Genomic DNA, 27,929 nt, shown 5'->3' with positions numbered 1-27,929 from the left:
TGCCTCTTGGTTCACTTTGTATCAGAGCCTTAAATTCTGAAGATATTGCTTGACCTATGTACTTGAAAGTGTGCCAAGGTCATTCTTCCAGTAAGTAAAGTGTGCCAAGGTCATTCTTCCATTACAGTAAAGTGTGCCAAGGTCATTGATCCATTACATTAAAGTGTGCCAAGGTCATTCTTCCAGTAAGTAAAGTGTGCCAAGGTCATTGATCCATTACATTAAAGTGTTCCAAGGTCATTCTCTCATTATAGTAACGTGTGCCAAGGTCATTCTATCATCAAAGTAAATTGTGCAAAGTAATAGTAACGTGTGCCAAGGTCATTATATCATCAAAGTAAATTGTGCCAAGGCCATTCTATCATTATCATAAAGTGTGCCAAGGTCATTCTTCCATTACAGTAAAGTGTGCCAAGGCCTTTCCATAGTCCCTGCTGGTGAATATATACAATGTATCATCCTTGAAAGCGTTTGAAGAATTACAGAGACTATAACACAGATCACCTCAAAGTGTGTGGATGCATCAGTCCATGATGGTTAATTGTTGGAAATAATATATTAATTCCACTCTGACTACTATAAATGTCAAGATTTATGTACCTAGTAGTATGTGATACAGCTCTTTTCACCTTAAGTTTCCTTGTAAGCAATTCTATTATATTTACATTTAATATGGCATTTATGTTATGCCAGGTGGATTTGGAAAGCACTACTCGAAAATACTGGTACTGGTACATCATAAAACCTCATCAATCAAAGTAAATATGACATTTCTAATGTGGTAGTCAAAGTACTATATTCGACCTAATAAGCGCCCCCATCCCTGTAAATGCCTCTCCCCCATCTTGAGGCCTCAATTTCATTTAAAATACAGACTGAAAATATGAAAACTCTGTGAGTTTCTTGATTTCTTTTTCAAATTAGTTGAAACTTACTTCATGCAATAATCTTATGAAAGGCTAATCCGAATTTCATTCTATTAAACACTCCCTTATTTTGTTTTCAATTTTTAAGCACCCTAGGAACTTATTGAGTCAAAGGTTGTATTTTTTTCTACAACAACAGAATAATGTTTGTATAACACCACTGAAAGCACAATGTATATCATACTTTAATAAGACTTTTTACATTAGAGAAAGCACTAATACACATACTACATGACAGTAATCTGTTATTTTGTCATATGACTATCATTGTCAGATTTCGGGCGATCATCTCTATCACAAAGTTCCCCAGAATCCACATCAGAGTGTTCACTTAATGTCATAGACTCCAACTTTTCTTCTAGGTTTGTGGGGTCTCCTGATTGCTCCCTTGAAGCCAACTGTTCACTCGACTCCTTAGAAACTGCCTCATGTTCTAAAATATCACTTTCTATATTTTTCATATCACCGACACCATCCTCATATTCGTTAGGAAAAACCACTCGATTCAGGTTTCTATACGGATTCACTTTGCCTGAAGCTTCCATGTCTTTGTAAAGTTCCTTCAGAAGGATGTTGGTTAGAAGGTTCTTATTTACTGTCTGTTTGCCCAAGACTGGTGGCCAAGGGTTACCTAAACAGAAAAGTAAAGTTAGTAACACACAATCTGATTGGCTAGGACTGGTGGCCAAGGGTTTCCTAAACAGAAAAGTAAAGTTAGTAACACGCAATCTGATTGGCTTGGACTGGTGACCAAGGGTTTCCTAAACAGAAAAGTAAAGTTAGCAACACGCAATCTGATTGGCTTGGACTGGTGACCAAGGGTTTCCTAAACAGAAAGGTAAAGTTAGTAACACACAATCTGATTGGCTAGGACTGGTGGCCAAGGGTTTCCTAAACAGAAAAGTAAAGTTAGCAACACACACAATCTGATTGGCTAGGACTGGTGGCCAAGGGTTTCCTAAACAGAAAAGTAAAGTTAGCAACACACAATCTGATTGGCTAGGACTGGTGGCCAAGGGTTTCCTAAACAGAAAAGTAAAGTTAGCAACACACAATCTGATTGGCTAGGACTGGTGGCCAAGGGTTTCCTAAACAGAAAAGTAAAGTTAGCAACACACATCTGATTGGCTAATACTGATGGCCAAGGTTTCCTAAACAGAAAAGTAAAGTTAGCAACACAATCTGATTGGCTAGGACTGGTGGCCAAGGTTTACCTAAACAGAAAAGTAAAGTTAGCAACACACAATCTGATTGGCTAGGACTGGTGGCCAAAGGTTTCCTAAACAGAAAAGTAAAGTTAGCAACACACAATCTGATTGGCTAGGACTGGTGGCCAAGGTTTCCTAACAGAAAAGTAAAGTTAGCAAACACAATCTGATTGGCTAGGACTGGTGGCCAAGTAAAAGAAAAGTAAAGTTAGCAACACACAATCTGATTGGCTAACTGGTCAAGATTACCTAAAAAAAAGTAAAGTTAGCAACACACAATCTGATTGGCTAATACTGGTGGCCAAGGTTTACCTAAACAGAAAAGTAAAGTTAGCAACACACAATCTGATTGGCTAGGACTGGTGGCCAAGGTTTCCTAAACAGAAAGTAAAGTTAGCAACACACAATCTGATTGGCTAGGACTGGTGGCCAAGGTTTACCTAAACAGAAAAGTAAAGTTAGCAACACACAATCTGATTGGCTAGGACTGGTGGCCAAAGGTTTCCTAAACAGAAAAGTAAAGTTAGCAACACACAATCTGATTGGCTAGGACTGGTGGCCAAGGTTTACCTAAACAGAAAAGTAAAGTTAGCAACACACAATCTGATTGGCTAGGACTGGTGGCAAAGGTTTCCTAAACAGAAAAGTAAAGTTAGCAACACACAATCTGATTGGCTAGGACTGGTGGCCAAGAGTTACCTAAAAAGAAAAGTAAAGTTAGCAACACACAATCTGATTGGCTAATACTGATGGTCAAGGATTACCTAAACAGAAAAGTAAAGTTAGCAACACACAATCTGATTGGCTAGGACTGGTGGCCAAGGGTTTCCTAAACAGAAATGTAAAGTTAGCAACACACAATCTGATTGGCTAGGACTGGTGGGTTAGTTTGTTTGTTTGATTCAATTAAAAACCTATTAACAGCCAGGGTCATGTAAGCACAGCCTCCCATGTATACAGTGTAGTTTATGTTCGTGCAGTGTCTTTTTGTGTAGTGGAACTTGTGCCCTTTTCATAGTGCAATATCAATGATGACACCAAGCAACACACCAACTGGTAATATTACTCTAACAACCGGCAACCCTGCCATCCCACTTCCTATATGTTGAGTGCTAAGCAGGAGCAAAAACTACCACTTCTATAGACTACGATGTGTCTCGGCCAGGGGACAGAGCAGCTGCCTACCTCACAAAACCTTAACTTGGCTATTTCGGCCCATTGAGCCTCTTGAAATTCTCAAAAGCCAGCATTTCACTTAAATGAATGTCCACACCCATAGCAACAATTATAATCCAAAATGATAGTAAAAATCAATGTCAAATTGTGACAGATAACAGTATTTCACCACTTACAGCAACAAAACCTTAACCTGACCATTTTGGCCCATTGGGCCTCTTGAAGTTCCAAAAATCCAGTATTTCCTCCCTAAAATGATAGCTCATATCCATCACAACACTTAAAATCAAAAACTAATAAAGAAATCAAAGTCAGCTGCTACAGATAACAATATTACAACCCTTACACCAAAACCTTAGGCTGAGATTTCCAAAGCCATAGCCAGAGTGATTCCATAAGCTCCCCTCTCTTCGAGAGCCAATCTAAAAATGATGCTAGAAAAAGGTAAAAGCTATAGCCAGTTTCATTTAATATTAAGGATCAGTACAGGTTTTGAAGGTGAAGTAAAAAAGCGAAGCCATTTTTGATAAAGATGTCGTCAACATTGTCATCAGAAAATTCTCAATATTACATTAAATATTATTGGATTACACCTAGATTACACTACACTTCAAAAACACAAATTACCAAATGGGAGCTTGTGGTAGAATGTTAGGAAACCTAATACCGACTTATACTGACAATATTATTATTATTGTGACCTGACACAAACACAGAAGGTAATACAGCCAGACCGAGTTTGACAAGGATTGGGTATAATACTTACATCCAGTCCCCCTCCTCCCTCCCAGGTTTCAAACTATTAACTCAAGATTTGTCAAAATAATTGTGTTGAAATATGTGAACACTGTTAGCAGTGGACTTCTTCTAGTACAATAATAGCCCCCTTTATAATATCAAATCAATGGATTACAATTCTGTGTTTTCTTTCCTGTCATTTTCTTGTTATCAATAATACAGCTATATATATTGGAGATGACTTGAATAGGCGAAATGCCTAATGCTAAGTCCATTTGACTTTTTTGCTATTTTTTGAAATTACCAAAAATATACAAGTACCTTTGAGTTCCAATACAGCTGGGCTGGTATTGTTGAAGCCAGGGTACTTGTTGGGGAGCCGGAACATCTGGGTATAGTTGTAGTTGGACAAATTACTGTATCGTGGAACCAAAACTTTGAAGAGCTTGTGTATTAAATCCTTTTCCTGTAAACAGAAAAAGTTTTCTGTAGATAAGACGAAAAGAATTTCCAACTGGCCCGATATGCACTAGTCAGATACACAGCACAGATTGTAAAGAAACTCATATTTGCAGCAAATTGATTTTGCGTTTACACAAATCTTAAAAGCTCTACAGGCACTTTTTCTTTAAATGTTTTTGCGACAATTTTTATTTTCACAAAAATCGCAAAATTAAATCAAACTTATCACATGGATAACACCATACCGTAAGCCAGTAATCTGCCATCTCCATTGTGTGCTTATCTTTATCTCCATTCTGTACCGCTAGATTTATCAGCTACAAAGAAAAGCATGAAGTCAATCAGTGAGGAAAACAAAACGTCCATTCTACATGTATATGTATTACTTAGGACCACATACTTACTTGATTACGTCATGTACGTACATGTAGGTATTAACAGATTTCACTCCAGTTCTGCTCATAACAGTAACTACATGTATATGTATTACTTAGGACCACATACTTACTTGATTACGTCATGTACGTACATGTAGGTATTAACAGATTTCACTCCAGTTCTGCTCATAACAGTAACTACATGTATGTATTAACAGATTTCACTCCAGTTCTGCTCATAACAGTAACTACATGTACCGGTATGCATATTTCATAATGAAAAACAAACATGTAATAAACTTCATATGGCAGTTGATTACTATTATTTACAAAAGGAGAAGGTATGTTAAGACTTGAATATGGTCCCAAAATTAATTCTCCAGTAAAGAACAAAATATTTTGCCATATACCTGTTGAATACATTTGCTAACACATTACATCCAGAAAATATCCCGCATGTGCCAATTATGTTCACTCTGACGTCATCAACATGCAGTTTCCCGGGATTTTTCACAAAAATCCTTGAAAAATCATACTTTTTGAGTGGTTTTCTCTAAAAATGAATGTGGCCGCCTTTGTGGAGCAGAAAGAGATTTTCACACGTTATGTAACGTGTATTTACGCATATCCATGCAAAATATAAAGTTGCTCCAAGGTGGCGGCCAAATCAATTTCAAGCCTTTTCTAACCTAAAGATGATGAATTTCTAGCAAAATTTGGCCAGAAAAGGAAAATCATCAATTTGATGACGTCATAGGTGGAGCACATCGTGTACATGGTTATAAAAAGTTATGTTTTGATGAATGGCAAGTATGAGAGTATTTATTGATGTGAAATTGATGTGGATCAGAGTTAATATTTTTCGGCCTGAAAAATTAAGACCAAATACTGGTCCTATCATATCTACTCCTTTATGTTTTTGATACACCATCAGGCATCCAGTTGACCCTTGTCTTTTAGCAGATTCAAAAATCAAATAATCATCTCTCAGAAATCTGAAGAGTCAAAACCTATGACAAATAGACAAGGTTCAAGTCTGATTTTTGGGAGTCAAACACTATACTAGCTCTTAGTTCTCTACTGGATGCCCTGCATACTCCAGTGTGTAAACACCTACAATGTCTGTATCAAATAGAGTTAATGTTATGGAAAGTAACTGTATTGTTTATCATCTTTACTTTAAACTAAACTCCCATCAGTTAATTTTCAAATTATGAAAAGACACTCACTATTAAAGCTAGTGTCTTTTCAAAATTCGAAAATGATAAAAAAAAAACAGCCATTCTTTGGGAAATCTCTATACTTTTAGCTTAATCTTAATCTGGTGGGGGTTAAATTTCTATTACTGTTGTTATAATATATCACCTATGAATTGTGTTATTACAGCAAAACTGAAGGCAACAACTTGTGTACATGTATAAGACGCTTCTGGATTGTATAATAGCAAAACTGAAGGCTCTGTACATGTAAGCAACAACTTGTATCAGATGAGACAAGGTAGTAAGGACTACATGTAGGTCATCAAAAGAAATTGATTGATTGAATAACAGTAATGTACTCAGGGCTCTTGCTGGGCTGTTTTTTGGGCCAATTTTTGGCCCCATTACCAGGGATAGAAACTAACGCTAGTCCGTTAGTCCGAGACTACTTAAAAATCTGAAGGACTAGTCAATTCTGTCTGTCTGATAGTCCCGTGGACTAGTTATCATATCAATTTAATACTTATGCTCCCGTAAGAATGACATCCGAACGAGTGTTGTTTACGACTCTCTGAAATGTGCTTTCCGTAGCCCTTTACGGTAGGAATGCGTTCACCGGATAAACCACAATTGCATCAGCTAGTGAGAGATAGCGTTACACATCGCTAACTTACTACAGTCATCAACTATATCTTTTTTTTTTTAAATTGTTATTTTAAGAACATAAAAGTGCAGAATTTGGGAGCTCAGGATATGCTAAAACTCATCTCAGAGCATCTAGGTTTAAAAAAATTTCAGGGAGCCCCCCCCCCCCCCTACCTCCCAGCAGAAGGGGGGCCTCAGCCCCCCTTCCGCACCTACCCCCTGGCGTATCGCTTCGCGCTTTGCAGTTCGTCACTTCATAACTCAGCCAGGACTAGTACTAATGACACAGGACTATCTAAATATATTTCTTACTAGTCCTTTTGACTAGTTTATTGAAAAAGTTAGTTTCTATCCCTGATTACCAATCTAAAATACCAATGTTTTTCACAATTCCTCAAGCTGATCTCCACAATTGCCTTTGTGTCCAAAAAAATCAAAAGGAAAAGAAAATAAAATTTTTAAGAGATCATCAAACTACAAAAATACTAGTCCTAAAGTAAAACTGAAATGAATTGCTTGAAATAAATTAAGTTTTCAGTAGATTCATTTTTATTTGACAAATTCTTAATTTCACTATTTTGGTGAAAACCGCTATTATTTTCACAATTCTGAAGCTTTATATAGGCCCCGGCCCCATTCACATGCAAAAATTGTTGGTTTTTGATTTTTCTCTCAATATATGTGTCTATGATCGCATTGAAAAAATGTAAACAACTGCTGTCAGCCATTTTCTCGCTTCAAGCTCCCCCAATGCCGTCTAAGCGCCCCCTAAGTCAGTGGTACGCACCTCCTGCACACCCCGATTCTGTTAACCTTCTCCGCGTTTTTTTCTTTACATTTATAATTGTTTTTTTACGATTGTAGTCAAAATCTTAATGTAATAAATGCAAAGCTAAAATTTTAAATTTAATCTATATTCATCTGCCTTTGTAATATAACTTTAACAGTGTTCAGAGATTTAGTGGTCAGAGGTCATAGATTCTCCTTTATTTAGTGATTAAAGGATTTGCAAATTATAAAAGCACCAATGATACATGTACTGTACATATTGATCTCGACTCTGGGTTATCATTTAATTTATTTTCATTGATTATCATTATCAAACTCCTGTGCTACAACATTGTTATTACTCCAATGGGTAAATTGTATATCACCTTAGCTTTTGGCCGAGTTTTGAGAAGGTGATAATATTGAAAGTGATATCATTTCCGCTGTAACGTAGCTAGAGTACTACTGTAACCTCAAGAGCTTGGCGTTCTGTCAATAACATAGCATATATATATATATATATATATATATATAAATATATATATATATATGTGTGTGTGTGTGTATGGTACCCCTACTGTATACATTACTCATTAGACCCATTGAGAGAATGTCAAGCTCCCCCGTTTGTTACCTGTTCTGTGTAACCCCTAGCCTCGTCACATCGTGGAAACGTCGATTCAATTCGCTCGTATCTGATGAGGTTGGTGACCATTTCCTGTAGTTTTTTTACTCGACCCTCCGCTCCACCACCTCGCCCCGAAGCGCGCTGTAATTTACGGGGATGTTTTCTGTATGCTCCACTTCGCAACATGCTTCGTACTGTATTTTTAAACCGGAACTAGAAAGGTGAAAATAACATTTGAATCGGATATTCTGGGATGTAGTAGTTTTCCGGAAAAAAATAATTGCAGAACAAAGTGTTCTGCTAAGTAGATCTTAGAAAGGATTTGAATTTCATTGAAAAATTAAAGGGGAAGATGACCAAGTGACCTTAGATATTCTTATCAGTCGATAAACAAAGGGAGGAAATGTGGAATACATGCACTGAGTAGGCCTACTGCATTTTTAATCCAGTTCTTCAGGAACATCTTCATATCTTCAAAACTACATAGGCCTATATGTATTACAGACATATATATGTTGATAGATGTTTTATAACTGTAATCAAAACTGTAATATTTTTTTCGAAATCTATTTTAAAGCAAGAAGTGTTTTTTGTGAAAATAGAGAAAAAAACCAACAACAGACGTACATGTTATAATTAAAGCATATATCGTGGAAATAATTAAACCTTTAAAAGCCATGATGTGCAAGCGCGAGAACGCTAAGAAGTTGTCCATGGGATCGTGACTCGTATTCAAGGATAAAACATAATAAATCATTAGCTTTTTACTCGTTGTTACTTCCAGTGTGTACCATCCTCGATATTCCAGGGGTTCCGATTATAGTGAAAATGAAGGCAGCTCAGCGGAAAACATTTGACCAATCACAGGCTAGTAAAGATTTTTTTTTGAAGACTCCAGAGAGAGCGACACCTAACATCAAAGCCACACATGTACAGTCAACCACAGTGTACCGTTATATGGCTCTTTTGATGTACATGTATAAAATGACTAAATTACCTGTTCTATTCTGTTGCCTATGAGATAGTCCAGGGGTGTAGAGATCGTCAGTGATCGGAACCCCTGGAATATCGAGGATGAGTGCATACATGAAATCTACTTCATAGGTACAATGTAGCTGCAATATTGTAGCTCAAAAGACTTATAGACAGAAAATGGTGTCGTCTTTAGAGCTACAATTGGTGTCTATTGCTGCTAATGGAGCAAAGTAATGATTATGCAAACAATTATAAACGTTTCTTTGCATTTTATCGTACTTGTTTGATATCGCTTACCTAATAGGGAATGAAATTGAACTAATTAATATATCAAATTCTCGTCGAGGCATTATTGTTTTAAATAATACATAATATGCATATGAAGGTCTTTCTGAAAGGAATACATGTAAATAAGGCAAGTCCACAAATTGTATTGAACTAATTATGATCTTCTTGTCGAGCGGTACGGTAAATATTAAGAATGGAAGTTATGGGTTTTTTTTGACAAAAATAATATGTGAATGCATGTATATGTGATGCATGTATACGCATAAAATAATCGGAAACCTACAAAAAAGTAAAGACAACTGTGCCCGAGTGATTTTCCGAGGCAGTGCCCCACTACGACACATATGGACCAATTAATTATATAGAAGTTTGTTGTGGAAGAAAAAATTGTAAATGTGCTTATGTATTATTCGTTCGAAAAGTTGGCTTATGTAGCTAAGTAGGGAAGTGGGTCTGTAGTTGTTTGCCAATTCAGGTTCCCATTTTTTGAAAATAGGTGTCACGTGGGCGAGTTTCCTTAAGTCAGGAAATACAGAGGTGTTCAGGGATTCATGAAATAGGAGTGTTAGAGGTGCAGATAATTCATTGGATAACATTTTTGACATTTAATGACTTATGCCGTCAGGACCTGCAGCTTTGTTGACGTCTAAAATATTAATTAAATCTAAAACATCTTGGTTAGTTATTACAATTTCAGAAAGGCACATGTCAGTTTGTTTGTCAAAATTAGGTGTAGAGTCGTCATTGTCGTCAAGGTCAGAAACAGATTTGAAGAAGTTGTTTAGAATGTTGGATTTTACATAGTCGTCTAAAGTTAAGCGGTTATTAGTAGGGTTTAGTAAAGGGGGTATGTCGGTTGAAGTGTTTCCTTTTAAAATCATGTGCGCTAGTTTCCAGTATACTTTGGGGTTAGCCGAGTTGTTATTGATGGATCCGTCTACATTTGCGTAAAATAGTGTTCGTGCGTGTTTTAGCATATTGTTTACTTTGTTTTGCGCGCGTTTAAAGTTTGTTTCGGACATTGGGGTTTTAACTCTGATAAAGTGTTTTCTTAGTCTGTTTCTACGTTTTATTTCTTTCCTTATATCTCCGTTCATCCATGGTTTGTCGTTTCTGTTAACAGTTACAATTTTTTTAGGGGAATGTTTTTCTAAAATAGACATAAGTTTATCTGAGAACAATTTACACTTGTCGCTTACGTTATCTGCTTGAGAAAATAAATCAGTCCAATTTACATGTCCTACCTCTGTTTTTAGGTTAAGAATATCTGATTTGTTATACAACCATATTTTCCTCTTAAAAGACTTATGTATAGGTAGATAGGATGACAATGACACAATAATAGCTCTATGATCACTAATAGTTTCTAAAACCATGGATGATTCGGAGGATACAGTATCGCTGATGTAGAATGGGTCGATAAGAGAATTTGCTTGTCACCGCTGATCGATGGTTTTTCTCCTGGGAAGACCCCAGTGCCCCATTTTCAAGTATACGTTATATCACCAAAAACCAGAGAAGTACATGTATTTAATCAAGATAACTATATATATGCGTTTAACAATAGTGTACATATTTCATAATGAATTAATTATACAATTAAGGATGTATTTGTAATTATTATTTCATAAGGAAGGAATCGTGGCACACAAGACTTTTGAATAATCTTACATATATATATCTATAGCTTTGTGCATGGTAATTTCCAGTCGACGAATATAAATATTTATATTTAGTTGACAGTCAGCTTAATCAACAAGACCATTCAGAATGTAACATACTGTAGCATACTAAGAAAAACAATTTTTAGGTATTAAAAAAATATTATTCAAAAATAAAAGCGAAGAGACACTTTCAATATTTGGAACATTTATAAAGTTACCCAAACGTACGATCGATTTGAATCCGTGGATTAAGCTTGCACTGTTGGGCGATGTGCGAACTACACCCTATATATATAATACACCTATATTTAAATGACATGATTACCTTGTTGTTCAATAAATCGAAGAAGAAGCTGCGCATGTCACTGTCAGGTGAGTCGTGTTCGTTTTGATGATAAACGTTTCAGAACTATATCCAGTCTTTCTGTCATCCACATATTTTTTACTACGCGTATTTTTATTTAATAAATCATCCTTCATTATGTATCACCGTCTAGCACTTAAATTAAAAAAACAGATATATATATATATATAAAGCTCTATTGGTAAATATTCATGTTAACCAAAACATGTCGTCTACCAGGAAGCTAAAAGCTATTTCCCGATCATTTCTACTTTTTTACATGTTTGTGTGTATAATTTCATAAAGATATAAATGTTGTTGTCAATATGATAATAATATAAATATTTTGCCCATACATACTTGCTGTTACCACTTATACGTGCCGTAATGCTTACAGTAATAGAACAATAGACATTGAAATACGATATATTGTGCATTCATGAGGTAGTGGCAGGTAATAATGCTCTTGGTGACACCGTCTCAAAACACCTATATCCCTTACATAAAACATTGTATTCGAATTGTTTCAGTACAGTGACCATAAATTCTATTTGTTATTTTTTGTGTCGCAAAAAGGGCCAGATTGCCCGGAAAATTTGATTCTTATTTGTCCCTGCTGTTATGATTTCTAACACAAAGCTTATCTTTCAATGTATATACTATGGGGACACTATACAATTTATAGAATTATCTACGGAATTCATCTACTTACAACAGCAATTTTACATGGCATTTAACACACGTTTGAGAACAAAAGTGCATTTTGAACAAAATTTTAATCTTCAACATCGGTTACAATTTCTTAGTACTCTCTTTTCACCATCAGAAAGATTACCTTTATCTGATAGAACACACCTAATCCTCTATCATTGTATACATCAATTCGGATTCACACAGTTTGCAAATAAAATTTCTTTCATACCCCGATGAAATTAAAAAATAGTTACTTCAACGCTAAAAATTTCACATTTCCGTTTTTTATTTTAAAATTGATTACCTACACCGTAACCCATCACAACAATAGCTATCTAATATATCAATGTAGAATTATTCCACAGCTGTTGTTAAAATCATAATCAATGCCGACGCCAGGGTAACCCCCTGTCTTCGAGAGGCACACTAGGAGCGGACCCAGGAATGCTCCCCGAGGAACTCCTTTCTGCAATTATCTTTATGACAGAATCGCATTACTATCAAGCCCAGGATATGAAATATCTGTTGAGCACTAGGTTTTATGCTTAATTATTATGTTGAAATAGATCAAAGAGGCTTTACACACTGTAATAATGACACTTTTATTTTTCCATAGGGATGTCCAAAAAACCTTCTGACCGCCCGGAATTCCCAAGAGCAGTTTCTGCTCTCTCTCGAACCAGTAAGTACACGTGTTACTCTGAAGTAATTACTAAAATGCCCGTTTTTGACATTAGAATGGAAATTATTTGTTAATGAATACTACAAAACGAGACCAAATATTATCAAATTTTCCCAGCTTATGAACTCTACGAATATAACAAGTGTTTAAAAGAGATTTATTATGTATTTATTAAAGTTATGTTTAAAAAGTTATATAATTTGTCTTCCTTCTATGTTGCATTTGTTGAATGTTGTAAATTTTTTTTCTCTATACATTGTACGTTGAAAGAGGCTACCGAAATCAAACAGTACAGTGAGGATAACTATCATATTAGTTCATGAAAACTCTCAGGTTTATCAAAAAGTATTAGTTCACCAAAATATATTGGTTCAGCAAAAATATTAGTTCATCAAAAAGTATTACAGCATTTCATTAAACATATTTGTTCATCAATAGTTCATCAAGATCCTAAATGACATTAGTTGTCGATGGGCCGTAAAACTCAAGCAGACAAACATTAGTTCATCAAAATGTATTGGTTCACCAAAAAGTATTAAAGATGATCCACCGCCGACAGACCAAAAATGATATTCATCATTTGAACAATAATTGGTGTTTAATCGTGTATATAATAGTCTAATTAACACAAAGAATAATATAAAATAATTTATTTTGCCTTTGGTACATGCGCATTCAGTAGTTCATTTCATATAGGATATAGTGGTACGAATTTTTTCGGGAGGCAATTAATTATTTTTCATATTTTTAACTTGAAGTAAAACTTTTCAATGGTGGTAATGGTGTAAAGTAAGTAACTGTTGTAACTGAAGAAAAATACTAAATCGTCTGCTCTTGTTTTTAATAGTGAAAAAATACCATTTGTCAGCGGTGGAGCATCTTTAAGTTCACCTAAACGTGTTTGTGCATCAAAAATCATTAGTTCATTAAAACGCTCTAGTGCATCAAAAAAATATTAGTTCATCCAAAGTCGCAAACGTATTACATTAGTTCATCAAAACGTATTACTAACTAGTCTGGTAAGTCTTAAATTGGAATTGACGTTCTATCAACAATGTATAAAATACATATATATAATCATTGCATTTTCTGTATAGGTACCTCTATATACTATGATAGTGGCATTTATATATATTCTTGTTATACATTATTGACACAAAGTCAAACTCCTGTAGTTGAGTATACTGTCTTATTATTGTATAAATATCTTTATAGGATTTTATGCATTGAGAAGTTGAAATCATCAATGATATCATGCTCTTTGGTTTCTTATCAGACAAGGAATCTCACTCCGGCAAAATTGTGGATAGTCTGTTTACATTAAGAGTGAAAGATTACTACCATCCCAAAGCTATCGTTTTAATACTCGCCCTCTTGTTTTCATATATTGCTGCTTAATGTAATTCATGAAGAAATCATCTAACATTCACGTAACGATAAATTGAATGAATCAATTACTAAAGTAAATGTGCCACTCACAAAAGCGGAGAAATTGGGTGTGTACCATGTATATACTATTTGTTATACCTTTCAGCGTCCAATAATGGAGAAGGGAAAATGTGTAAAAAGATAGGTAATGCGACTTTGGGACCAACTGTAAACATGGCCGGTAAGTGGGAAATAATTTCAATTTAATTATCTTGATATCAAATGCTGTTACTCTCCGTCCGTCCGTCTTTCTGTCATTCTTTCGTTTCTAGATTTGATCAGTAATATAGTTTAAGACAAGTCCGCTTACTAGCGTCATCTTGCGAAAGAGTAGTAATTGTCCGAACCATTTTCGCATTACAAAACGTCTTTATGTTGAACGATTGTATTTTGGGATGCAAAAATTCAAGTTTATAAAAACACGTCTTTAGGTTTCGATGGATTCTGATCAGTGGATGTTTCATTTCGTAAATATCAGGCCAAGTTTTTAAGTTCGTGAAAATACAATATTATACATCATATATTCTAAAAGTGGTGAAGCGGAGAATTACTTACCTGAATTTGTTTGTTTAATTTCTAGATGGCAGGCATTACGTGTCAGAAACAAGAGTCATCCTGGCCGGTAAGACTGGATCTGGAAAGAGCAGCACCGGGAATACACTGCTAGGAAATCCCCAGGCTTTCCAAACTTCAGCCGGACAGAAGTCGGTCACAAACCGGAGTATGTATTCCACGTGTACCTACAACAGTAGATCCGTGGTAGTGATCGATACGCCAGGTCTTTTCGACACGGAGATGTCGAAAGAAGAGGTCAAAAGAGAAATAACAAGATGTTTTGCTTGGGCAGCCCCTGGTCCGCACGTAATGCTGCTTATGATTCCATCAAACGTTCGCTATACACAGGAATATCATGACACGGTCAAAAGCTATGTCGATTTGTTCGGAGAAGGGATTTTAAAACTCACTCTTATTGTTTTCACAAAATCGGATTTGTTAGAAACCGATCTCAACAACGAAACACGATTTCGAAAGAATCTGCACGAGAGACTGGAGGAATTCCTATGTAAAACCGGTAATAAACCCGTGTTTGTGGACAACAGAGCGTCTAACAAAGACAGTGAAAGAGAAAAACTATTTGCAGCCATTGAGGAAATAGTAATGTCTTCCAGGAAACCCTTTCAGAATTACGCTTTAAAACTTACAGACACACACCTAACGTCAGTGGAAACCGTACGTGGAATGCAAGTACATGTACCAGAAGCCATAACCGAGGATCACGAAGAAAACAGTTCAGACTACCAAACGGAAAAAGACGAGAAGGTGCCCTTTGAGCGTACCGCCACTAGAGAGGATATACCTAAGGACGGAGGAGAAAAGGACGGATCAACATCCGAGAAGGTGCCCTTTGAGCGTACCGCCACTAGAGAGGATATACCTAAGGACGGAGGAGAAAAGGACGGATCAACATCCGAGAAGGTGCCCTTTGAGCGTACCGCCACCAGAGAGGATATAGCTAATGACGAAGGAGAAAAGGACGGAATCATCGAACGCTTGATACAAGTATTGAGCGACTTTTTCGATAGTTTTTTTTATTTGTTGTTGGGTAAGCAGAAAAAACCGACAAAGTGAGGCTTATTTATTTCCTTGATTAACTAATCAAAAACAGTCCTTTTTACTAGCTGCACATTAACTTAAAAATCGCGCGCGCACGTGTGTGGTATTTATTATTGAAACTATATGCAACATTTTATTAACACCGATATATTACTATCTTATAATAGTGTTACAGATACAGATACAATTAGAATCCCAAGTACAGTACATTCTAGTTTTTGGCGATAGCTTTTACACCTCATTTTAACCCTTATATATTACCGCGTTATATAGTTTTCAAAACGAACTAATATTCATCAGAAACAGTCTTCATTAATTTAGCATGCATGTTTATATGGCACGAAAACGACATGAGAGTGACTATTTGAACTTTTCGGATTATGCAGACATGAATAAAAGTTGTATTGCTTTATAACACGATATTGATAGGAAGGAAAAAGTAAAACAAAGATAAAACTCTTCATTCAATGGATGAAATAAGTATATCAGTACAACAAAACTGTTAGCAACCTCGATACTCCAGGGGTTACTATCACTGAAGTTATATCCACCCCAGGGCTATCTGATAGTAAAACTAGATACAGTTCAAGAGAAAAAACTTGACTAATCAGAGAACTGCACATATTTCCTTTGAATATTACACGGAGAGCGACGCCTAACTTCAAAGGAACACGGTCAACCACAGTGTACCGTTACTGAATTCCTTTGATGTACATCAAATGATCCAATTACCTTTGTCTTCTGTTGCCTTCAGTTTTATTATGATAAGTCCAGGGGTGGATATTACGCCAGTGATAGTAACCCCTGGATTATACTGTATTGAGGACGTAGTTTAATTGGCTCCCATCTGATAAACCCAACGGAAGCGCATTCATTTTGTCGTCATTCAGTACATTTTGTCATTTTATTATACTTTACATGTCACGTTACCATACAATGAATATATGTACCTATAGGAAAAACGTCAGTGAGCTCTCAGTTCATATACAAACACCACCGATCATAATCTATTGTAAATACCTTTCTTTGGCGGCTCTGCGCGAAATGTCGCGATTCTCATTTCATTTTAGAGGATGGTAAGCTTCGTAGATTTAAAACTTGATGGAAATTCCTTTCATTTAACTTGTGCAAGAAATATGGAAGGTACTTATCCACAGAAATAAACTTATGCGAATTTACTTTGATCGCGAAATTTGCGAAAATAAATTTCTCGTGAATGAAAGCTGGTATTGATGAAACCATTATATTTTGAGCGAAATTTGCGTCGGGTTCTCTGAAAAATGATGATGTTACGGCAACAAACACGTGACGTCACAAATGATACAATTCCCAAGGGCTGACTACTCTTAAATATGCAAACGCGGAATACAATTATTTCTATTTTTTGAATTGTACATTTTCATATGATTTTTCTTATAAATCAAGTACATATATGTAAATAAAACGCATCTCTTCCTGTTTTTCCATTTTAGAATGTTGTTTCTTTTCCTTTTTTTTCTATTGTATAATGAACGAAAATTTTCATGAGTGATTTTATTATTTTTTTTCGTATTCATTTACCCAATAATCTTCATACTAGGAGGAAATTAAGTTTAAAATATTTGCCCTGATGCATATGCGAGGAATTGATTGCAAAATTATATTTTTTTGTGGTTTTCTTGTGTAACTGTAAGAAAGTTATTTATGAATCTCCGATCAGTTATCCGAAATTATATTTTCTTTGTATCTCTTTTTTTACGGATACAATGTTCAGAACTAAAATCAACGTTCTGTATCATGTCGACGAAGAAAACAAAAATTTAAGAATCAGAGAAGAGATTAACGTTAACGTTATAGAGTATTTTTTGATATTTCAGATAAAAATAAACAAAAATAAAAGGAAAGTTTCCCATTCCAATGAAACGTTATTTTTTTGTTTTGTGATATCTATGTACACATTAATTATTTTATTACCAAACTCACAGAATGGTGGACTTAAGTTTAATAAGGCTTTATATACAGACACCATGTCTTTATATGAACTCAATTTCATGCCGATTTTATGTCAGATAGGATTCAAAATATATTTACATAAAAACAGGAAAAGTGTCATTTCAAAGGGTGGGGGAAGGGTTATTTGCAAGTGAAAATTTGACATTTGGAAATACATGTACCGCGGTATGTACATATAATCAAATGAAGACTGTTTTCGGTAAATTGACCTGAAGTTAACATGGATTCGATAAAAGGGTTTTCTAGTGTTTGGTTATGCAGGTTATTTTCAGGTGAATTTCGGGCCAAGTTCCTTTGGGTAAAATTCCATTTTCTCCTGTATATGTTTTCTGTATGAAACACCAGTGACAAACACAACAAAATTACGAATGTTTCAACATATTTTATAGTAAAACACAACCAACAGACAAGTGATTCGATATATTTCATAGTCAAGCATGCCAGAAGACAAAAGATTCGACGGAACTTAGAGTAAAGAACAACAAAATCACAAAATACTCGATAGATATCAGAGTAAAGCACAACAAAATGACAAAATATTCTAAGGATTTCGTAGTCAAACACATCAAAATGTTTCGATTTATTCAAAGTAAAAAAACACAACAATAAAAACCCAAAATAAACAAAAACATGTTTCGATTCATAGTCAAACACAGCAATAAGACAAATGTTTCGATAAATTGTACAGTCAAATACAACAAAAAAGACAAATATCATCCCTTTAAAATTAAATTGCCAAAGTAAACAAAATATGAACAGCTCAAAGGAGGTTGGTCGTATTAGACAGTAGATCATATTATAAGTTACTACAAAAAAATCCATTCTTTTACATATTGAACAGTACATCCATTCTACGATCTACACAATATAGTTCTAATTGACCAATGACGACTGACAGATGTATAGTTTATCATTCACACATGGCGTATCCTGTAGCGTGGCGGTATTGTTGGCGAATTTGATCATAAGACAATCCTGATGCTCCCGATATATGTTTAGAAAGTGCGGGATTCCAGTGAAATTGATCGGGACATTTCCGTAGGCCCATACCCACTGTCCTTCAGTAACCCTATCACTACCTCCGATATATACCCCTGGAATAGATCAAAGGTAGAACGCTCTGTTTTGTTGTTTGGTGTTATTGTGTTATATATACTGTAAATCAACTTTCTGTTGCAGATTTAAAATTGAATGGAAATATCTTTGTGAATTTAATTGTGCAACAATTGTGGAATATATCAATTCGCAGAGATCAATTTTCGCGAATTTACTTGATCGCGAAATATTTCGCGAAAATAAATCGTACGCGAAAGAAAGTTGGTTTACAGTATGTGCTTATAGATATCCAAATTCAAAACTTTTTTTTGCGGAAAAAAGAAGAAAAAAATCCATTAGAATGTAACCAAAAGAGGTTTCTTTTATTGATTCTATCAAGGACATATATACCGTATATAATATTACCGTTTTGTTCAATATTGAGTTTACAAAGACATTTTTAGTTCGATATTTAGTATTTTAGTTGTCAAAGAAAGAATAATTTGTGATTCTCTATTTATTTTAGTTGTCACAAAACAATAAAACTTTTGATATTGATTTATAGCACCTACCATTTATATACATAGTGTAATCATTCTGAACTTGAAATATCTAGTACATGTAAATCAAATTCAAATATTACATAAATCTAGTGTTAGATTCCTTGCATAATCCTACAATGAACATACATATTATTATGTACATACCGATGTCTTTAGGTAAACCATTTGATAATGTCATCAGTAGATCTGCCGAGTCGATTCGTGCCAATGTGGAACTGTTAGCCTCACAGTTCAGCTTTTAAGATAAAAGGCATTATATGTTAATCCGACATGATTGAGAAATTCATTAAATGACAACAATATAGACTACCATCTTAAAGTAGTTTTCACTCTGACTCTAATATTTCACATTACTGTTTATAAATAAAATTATTCTCGGATCTTACTTGTATATTCACATTTCCTCGACTGTCTCTGGTTTTGTGTTTAACATTTATAGGTAAAATTGTATTATGCTTTTTTAAATTTGAATTGCTAGATCGGAATGAATGACAAATGTGGTTGACATATACATATGGTGATTAATATAACGAAATTATTGTTTATGTTAGTCATTCATATCGAATATGCTGTACCTACCTTCGCCTCTTCCCACGTGGCGCGGTCTTCGCTGAGTCTGTAACAACGCCCTCCTATATAGGTCGGACACCAAGGCTCTGACAACAGAAGCAACATGGCGGTTAGGATATCTCAGATTTCAACATTAAAATAATCAATTTAAACATACATATTCGACATAACAGCATCAATACCGTAAGGAAAGGCTGAAAACTTCTTATCGGTGAATAATATCTTTACAGATTCATGGGAGGTGGAAGTCAAAATTCATCACCATTTTTTGTTCTATCGATCCCAATTAGTCTTGCATTTTAATTGATATTTACCTTCCTCTCAAAGTTCCTGATCTAACGGTTCACTCGTAATATCAGGCTTCACTTGCAGTGTACCTAGTTTACGTGATATACGTAAAAGTCTACATACACACGTTTTAAAGAATCTGTATTTTCAAAGCTCTAACCTATTACTTGAATATTTAAATTGCTATGTCTATTATCTGTTCTTCAACAATTTGTTTTTGCATTTTTCGCTATGCTATTCCTCTGGTGCTTTGATGTAGATTTTGACTTTAAAGTCCACTCACCAATGATGACACACGTGTTCGTTCCTGTTGTCAAAGTTACACACATACTATTCGCAGGATTTCCCTGAAACAAAGAGCAAAATCACCTATTTATGAAAAAGGAATTAGACAAGGAACTAGTATCTTTGTTTATGGAAGAACTGGTTTCGGTAAAGGGAACATTGGATTGTTCTTTAGGCTATTGAAAATCCCTATTCAACTTAATTGTTTATAAGGGCGTAGCCCTTCGTGCCCGAATGGCTGCCAAGCTCTCTCAAGTAAATATATATTTAATTAATGCAAATGCTGAACATGGGTTGTTAAACATTGTTTTTATTATATTTTAAATAATAATAATAACACTTTGAAGTTTAAAAGCTATAGAATGCAGTCAAAATATCCACCAAGACGAAGATGAGCACAAGGAATTATGAGGTCACATAACGTCAACAAATGGAGCGAAATCATAGGATTCGCATGGACACAGAGAAATCCGAATCTTTGAGTTCATTTCTTTGAGCTTATGCTAGACAATTATCACATCATATACTTCTATAGTTTAAAGTGTGTTCTTTTATTTCTAAATTATGTCTTCTACATGAAATAGAAAATAAAATAAACAAGTAGAGTATGCCGTGCATGATTCATATTAAAACATCTGGCTGCGCCCTTTAAGGCCTTGCCTTCAGTCATATTATATATACCGTATACTGGAAAGTTGATTTGTCAATTTCTATCAATATTGCGTATTGCTGATGATATTACTTGTGACTTTTCCCCTTTTGTTTTGGGGTATTTAAAACAACTATACAGTATATCTTTCCTTGATATTGGACGATAAAACCAATCATGTTGATTAATTTCATTTCAGAATATCTTATTGTAAGATGGTCATAACAAAAGGGATTGAATAACAGGCAATGTCTGTATAAGCCCTCTTCTGATAACTACACGGATAGCAGTACAATACATAAAACCCACAATTAGAAAACTTAAAGGGCCACTACCTTTCCGAAACGGCATTTAATTTTTAAAATAGGAATGTAAAACGAGATCAATAATTTTGTAGAGTCGCAGAAGTTATTAACTATACGTTTACTAGCACACTTATCATCACCTTCAGAACTGTTTAATTAGAATAAATAAAATGTTAATTTTCATAACGCGGGTCGTTTTATGTTTCCCGCCGTCGTCCTAAATGCCGCGCGGAAGTTGACTATCACTGCGCCACACGGCAAAACAGCGAAATGAATCTCCACTGTTATCGTACATTAGACAGGAAATCTTGCATATGTTTGGTGTTGTAACCTCATCTTAAGCCATCGATATATATTTTCTTTTGGTAAACCTTTAAATTTTGCTCCGGAAAGGTAGTCGGCCTTTAAGTAGTATCACATTGATGAAAATGACAATTTGGGAAAGTCTCACAGGTTGAAAATAAATCATGTGATTGTTGTCACACAAGTGTTAAAAATTCCTTATCATATTAATAAATGTTCACAATATATTAATCTATAAATTAAAAATGCTCTCAATGTCCATGACATCTTGTGTCAGTAATGTATCATTTGAATTGAAATATTGACCATTTTATCCATAGATGATGTCTATTCCTATACACTGGATACTTTATCAACGGAGTATGTCTTTGAAACATTTGATACCCTCACCTATAACGATATAGGTATTGTTTAGTAATACGATTTACTTAAAATCGTTATAATCATTCATAACCAGGGTCATGCTATTTGGGATTTTTAATCATTAAATATGTTCATAGCATTGTTTGACATCTGAACAGGAAGGTAGTCTGTGTAGTTCATCTACCCTTAATTTGGTTTCCTCGGATATAAATCGTGAAATATTTAGAGGTCAAACCTGCAGTCAATTAGCTCTTTTATTCTTTTATTATTATACTTCAACTATGATTTTTAGACTTTTATTCAGTTCATGAAAATATGGGGTGGATCTAAAAAGAATTAATTTTGACCCTCCATAAAAGTCGGTAAAACAGCGCATTTGCGAACATGTCATCTGCAACCCTAGAACTTGAACATTCATTTTGAACATAATACCAAAACGATAACAAGAGAAGGCCAGATGAATGAATAGTGTAAATAACAGTCAATCCACTTACCTCTATGATCGGTTCTCCTAACAATACCCCCATGCCAGTGTTCCTTAGTAAGATACACGTAAGTGTATCCCTGTTGTACGATACACTCCCACATTCTGCGTATCGTCCACATTCCCTGATACACTGAATGTATCCCGAGGGTGTGAGATGTCGATACACGGATGAAGGTTCGGGTGAGGTCACATCTTCTACATCCCTCGGGAGAAACACACACTCGTCCGTTCTCACGTTCACAACTGCGCTAGCACTAATAATAAACTTTACTAGTAAGAACATACTGTTGTTGTTTTTATATTTCGAAGAAAAAAATCTGTTTAGATCTGTTAATTGTCATCTCCGCGTCTTCATCTTTTTATATTACGCTTAAAATATCCAAGTTTAAGTTCTCCAAATTGTTATAAAACCCAAACAAAACAATTCGAACACATGGTATATTGAAAAATATATACAGAATGTATCATGCTTAACATATATTCCATGCGGTTATGATTGGTTGTTTGAAGACAACTTTATTTAACGCACACGTTCTACACTTGCGATGGTAAATCGGTTATATTTGATTTACTAACGACGAGAATGGTGATATAATAATACATTGACGAAATCGTGTATGAGATTTGCACAACTAAAATTCTTTGAATTGCAACGGATTCTAACATTGTTTGAAAATTCATGTCCATTTTGCCTCATATTTATTCAATACTGCAAAATAAATAACATGAATAGTAAACGTTTTTAATAAAATGTTGAAAAATAGAGCTTTTAAAACTTATGTCATTTGAGCTTTTAATACATTTATTTTTCTGCAAGTCTAGGTGCCATCGCTAACATTTTGAGTTACTATTAGAACTGATCTTGAGCTGTCAGTCGATATCACATTAGCACTTACCGATGGTATGTAGATCTAGAGTGATGGGCTACATTTATCAGAACACTCCATCAGAACAATTGCGTGAAAAAAATATTTTCTATTTTTCAAAGTGTTCGTTCAGGTACATTCTACTATAGATGTGTCAATTGTATAATGTGATTGGATAAGAGGACAGGTGGATGGTTCACGGAACTGTTTTATATTACAAATGTTTCAAGTGAATAGTCGGGCAAAGAAAACCAGTCTAAATGCGTTCATTGGCCTTCCAAAAGTTCTCACATATTAATACGACGGTCAAGTTCTGCTTAGTTTCCCAGTTCTGACCATTAAAGTAAAGAATAGTTGAAAGCATTGAAAGCGAGGCTGTGTGGAAATGTAACTACGGACTTAGTGAGCCGGGAGGACGTTTTAGAATTCCCAAACTTTAAATCAATTTCTTCGTACGCAGACAGATTTTGACGAGAGATTTTATTTTTCCATTTCATAAGAAATTATACTGGATACATTCACACCATTTTTACCGACTTTAGCCATCCTTGCCCGACTGTTCACTTTAAATACATTCCCAATCAAATATCAATACGATACTCAAAATAATACTTTTTTTGAAAATCAATATATCAATTTAATAGTTGAAATGCATATACATCGGTATTTGGCTTATGAAATGTAATCTAAATTAAGAGTTATGGTTATAAGTGACGAATATTGCAGCGGTTAGCTAGATGGGAGAAAGGATAGACAGATGGTGGAAGGAATGGTAGGAGGGACTATGGTACAGTCTGTCTATCCTCATTTTACCGGCATCTATAACGAGGGTGGTGATAAATGTTGTATTTGAACAAAAAAAACAACTAAGAAACATACAAATATAATTTTATTTGCTTATAAGGCTATGTGTGTTGTTCACAAGATATACGTATTTGGTACACAGGTACTTAGATGTGAATAAAACGTTCATGTTATATAGTTTTTACAACCTGTCAATTCGAATATATATTCCATATAAATCTAGTTTGGGATATACTTCAGTAAATAACGTATACTCTATATCTATGGTGTGATAGGCTCGTGTTCTACCGTCAGCTAATTACAGGTGAGGGGTGTGGTGTTTATACTCTCCTTCAGTGTACACTCTTACTGGGCAAATATTTACACCTGTGGCCGCCATCTTGGTAAGGTTGTCACACAACCGAGAACTGGCAAGTCGAACAGGTAAGTAATAAAGCACCGAATTCCTGTGTAGTTCTATATTTTCGGTAAAGGTATACGCTATTGGTGATATGTACACGTCTGCTCTTTTTCTGTCATAGTCTTGTTGTTTTCATATGTGCTTCATTTGTTGTCCTGGTGTACATGTATATACAAACATACATATATAGTGCTGACTAAGGTGTGTACATTGTAAGTATTGAAATACACACGTACACACACATACGTTTGGCACACATACGAAATCTATTGATATATAGGTATAAAGGAAAGTTGTTCGGTCATTCAACTGTTCGGCCATGCAGGCTGTCTCTACATATGAATTTTCATAACATTGCTATTTTGAGAAGATATGAATTTGATAAACAAACAAAATAATTATATTTTTATCACAGTGTGCTTTATCGTTTTCTCTAAAAATGCATGTTACACAGGTTACGTCCTATCGTGTCTGCACGATTTTTTTTGTAAATGTAGAATGGCATTATGGCATCTTCCTATGACATCTATGGTCTATATACATGTAGATGCCAGAGCTTTGCAGATGCAAAGCTCTGGTATCTTAATAGACCATAGATTCCATAGGAAGATAGTTTACTACTTACATTTACAGTATTAAAGATGCTCCACCGTCAACAGATCACAAATTATATTCATCATTTGAACAATAATTGGTGTTTAATCGTATATATATATATATGTGTCTAATTAACACAAAAAATAATATAAAATGATTTATTTCGCCTTTGGGTCATGCGCAATCAGAACTTCATTCCATATAGGATATAGTAAGACGGAAATTTTTCGGGATGCAATTAATTATTTTTCGTATTTTTAACTTGAAGTAAAATTAGAAACTCAAACTTTTCAATGGTGGTAATGGTGTAAAGTAAGAAACTTTTGCAACTGAAGAAAAATACCTCTGCTCCTGTTTTTGATAGTTAAAAAAATTGTCGGCGGTGGAGCATTTTGGGGTCTTTCATTAACATTGTTTAAGTTAGACAAGGAAAACTGTTTCTTAACGACGATTTAATCCACAAGATGGAACAGCCATTTTGACGATGATCAGTTGACGTAACCATGCCAACATTAGTGACGTCATAATGGTCACGTTTTGGGTGTCAGTTATGCCACCATAGACTTCACTTTGCTTTGGTTAGTTTATATAGTAGAAGTGGTAAGTGAAAGTAAATTTATGTAAATATTTTAGAATTCAACAAAATATTTTGTGCATGTATATTATGAAGCACTTATTTATATTGTTGTACACCGTATCGTACACATAGGGCACACCTCGCATGCCTACAGAATAGTCAAACTATAGATATCTAAGTCTCGGAGGACATGGAATCTGTACGGAGACTACTTATACTGGTGCTAGAACCAGATGATCAGGAACAGTGAGCGTCCTGTACTAATGTCCATTACTGCTATACACATCATAAGGTCAAATATGGGTCTTTTCGCATTATAAAAAATAGAAAACTCAAATAGGATGTTTATGCACTGAACAAGTTTTGAATTATCAGTGTGACTGTAAACTGCAAAATAGAACTCGGTTAGACCCGTGACAAAAAAAAATCTCAAAAAGTAAATTAATACTTTAACTCGGTGTTAAGATGATGAATTTCATATTGTCCGGTACTAATTCATGATTACAAGAATTACAATTTGGTTGTTTCTTTTATTCATTAATTCGTTAAAAGTTTCATTGAGTTAATTATTTATTGATTCGCTAATTCTTTCATCATCTATATCAATTTTTTAGTACTTTATGAACAAATGAGATTTTATTATCATGCAATTACTCTGGTACTTACCCGTTTTTGGTTCTATCTTCAGCAGACATGGCGGATGAGAGGTGTTTATTCCGGCCAGAGTTCTATATACTGTGGGATACTGGGTTTAAGGAAGAGGAACTTCCAGAAGATACGGTGACAGTTTGTTTTGTAAGTAAAGATGGCGGAAAACAAACGCAAACAAACATATTCCATTCAGAAGCAGACGAAGAACAAAAAGCAGAAGACAAATGTCTAGAATGGATTTCAAACGAACCTTTCCTTTTGGAGGGGGACGATCTCAACATAGAGTTATATATGAATTATTCACCACCAGCAACATTTTCCAATCCATTCAGCGAGTTTATTACGTCGCTACATGATCAGGAGAAGCAACTCTGTGTGTCTTTGAAGCTTGTAAAGCTGCGCGGTGTAGATGGGGAGGAGGAAGATCAGGAGGGAAACAGAGAGGGACTACGTGAAATGAAAAAGGCGGGAATATGTGTATCGTCTGTTTGCTGCCGGGATTGGCGAGGTCTCAAAGACATTATGGAGGATCTAGAAGGTGGGAAAATTCACGAGAAAAACTGTAAAAGGGTCAAGAAACAATTGAAAAATATATTCTCTAATCCAAAAGAAGTTGATACAAATACAGAGTTAGAGACAGAGGAAGTTGAAGTTATGACAGAACTGGAGACTGCAGACGCTGAGGTAATGACGGATCCAATCGAGGAACCGGAACCAGAACCTGAGCCGGAACCAGAACCGGAACCGGAACCGGAACCGGATAGCAGCTCATCAAGTTCAGATGACGAATGAATAAATACAAAAAGTTACTATTCTTGTGTGTTTTAATTCAGAGCATTCAAAATATACATCAAGCTATGAGGAACATTATTATTTCTTCAAATATTTTGATAAATTATTGAATTTGCTTAGATGTATTGTATTTATGTAAATTGTTTTAACACCTTCGATAGTTAGTTCGAATCAAGTGAGGGTTATTTCCCTGTGAGCACATACACCACTATTTTGAATATATGTCCAGGACAACGTTCTTACAATTTGGAAACAGTTAGCGAAATCCTATTGGTATCGATCAATACGGAATGAATTGTGCTGTGACCTCTCCGAATAAAATGTCTACCGCAGAGAGCGACCAACTGAATTATAATGAGCAAATAAATCTTATTTTAGTTATTTGTCCTTGAAAGTGAAAATTTATACTTAAGAACATTAAAATTAGTGGTTTTGCACAATGTAAAAATACGTTGAGCGAATATGTAACACTTTTGGTGCCTAATTGAGCATACGTATTTCATGATTAACGAAATCTGGCACAAAGTTTTCTTGTGTTTGAGAGAAGGTTTCAGTTCTTATTGTAAGTTTCTATCTACTCTGATATCC

General features: G+C 35.0%; 5 protein-coding genes across 7 annotated transcripts in view; 3 read left to right on the top strand and 2 right to left on the bottom strand.

The window, feature by feature from the left end:
* LOC138317395 (small ribosomal subunit protein eS19) overlaps positions 1-27,929 on the top strand; it is a 332,587-nt gene that overhangs the window by 271,329 nt on the left and 33,329 nt on the right. The window lies entirely within an intron of this gene.
* LOC138317377 (large ribosomal subunit protein bL17m-like) lies at positions 1,088-11,430 on the bottom strand. The gene is made up of 5 exons (XM_069258995.1): positions 11,380-11,430; positions 8,134-8,340; positions 4,756-4,827; positions 4,370-4,514; positions 1,088-1,557 (listed from the first exon to the last, which is right to left on the bottom strand). The coding sequence occupies exons 1-5, from the start codon at positions 11,413-11,415 to the stop codon at positions 1,172-1,174; spliced, it is 846 nt and encodes a 281-aa protein (XP_069115096.1). The 5' UTR covers positions 11,416-11,430; the 3' UTR covers positions 1,088-1,171.
* LOC138317376 (GTPase IMAP family member 4-like) lies at positions 11,375-17,732 on the top strand. Its single transcript, XM_069258994.1, has 4 exons — positions 11,375-11,426; positions 12,707-12,772; positions 14,307-14,381; positions 14,781-17,732. Exons 1-4 carry the CDS (start codon positions 11,414-11,416, stop codon positions 15,827-15,829), a joined length of 1,203 nt encoding a protein of 400 aa, XP_069115095.1. The 5' UTR covers positions 11,375-11,413; the 3' UTR covers positions 15,830-17,732.
* On the bottom strand, positions 18,680-20,706 carry LOC138320137 (C-type lectin mannose-binding isoform-like). Its single transcript, XM_069263195.1, has 4 exons — positions 20,546-20,706; positions 19,984-20,060; positions 19,549-19,639; positions 18,680-18,900 (listed from the first exon to the last, which is right to left on the bottom strand). Exons 1-4 carry the CDS (start codon positions 20,589-20,591, stop codon positions 18,680-18,682), a joined length of 435 nt encoding a protein of 144 aa, XP_069119296.1. The 5' UTR covers positions 20,592-20,706.
* On the top strand, positions 24,527-27,722 carry LOC138317375 (uncharacterized). 2 transcript variants are annotated; one of them, XM_069258993.1, is made up of 2 exons: positions 24,527-24,747; positions 26,590-27,722. In XM_069258993.1, exon 2 carries the CDS (start codon positions 26,592-26,594, stop codon positions 27,339-27,341), a length of 750 nt encoding a protein of 249 aa, XP_069115094.1. In that variant the 5' UTR covers positions 24,527-24,747; positions 26,590-26,591; the 3' UTR covers positions 27,342-27,722. The 2 variants fall into 2 exon arrangements, with proteins under 2 accessions (XP_069115094.1, XP_069115093.1); XM_069258992.1 differs by having other exon boundaries at positions 26,587-27,722.

This window comes from Argopecten irradians, chromosome 3 (genome assembly GCF_041381155.1).
Source record: "Argopecten irradians isolate NY chromosome 3, Ai_NY, whole genome shotgun sequence".
In the NCBI taxonomy this organism is placed as follows: Eukaryota; Metazoa; Mollusca; class Bivalvia; order Pectinida; family Pectinidae; genus Argopecten; species Argopecten irradians.
Note: the sequence above shows the minus strand (reverse complement) of the source record. Positions and strands in the feature narration are given on the sequence as shown.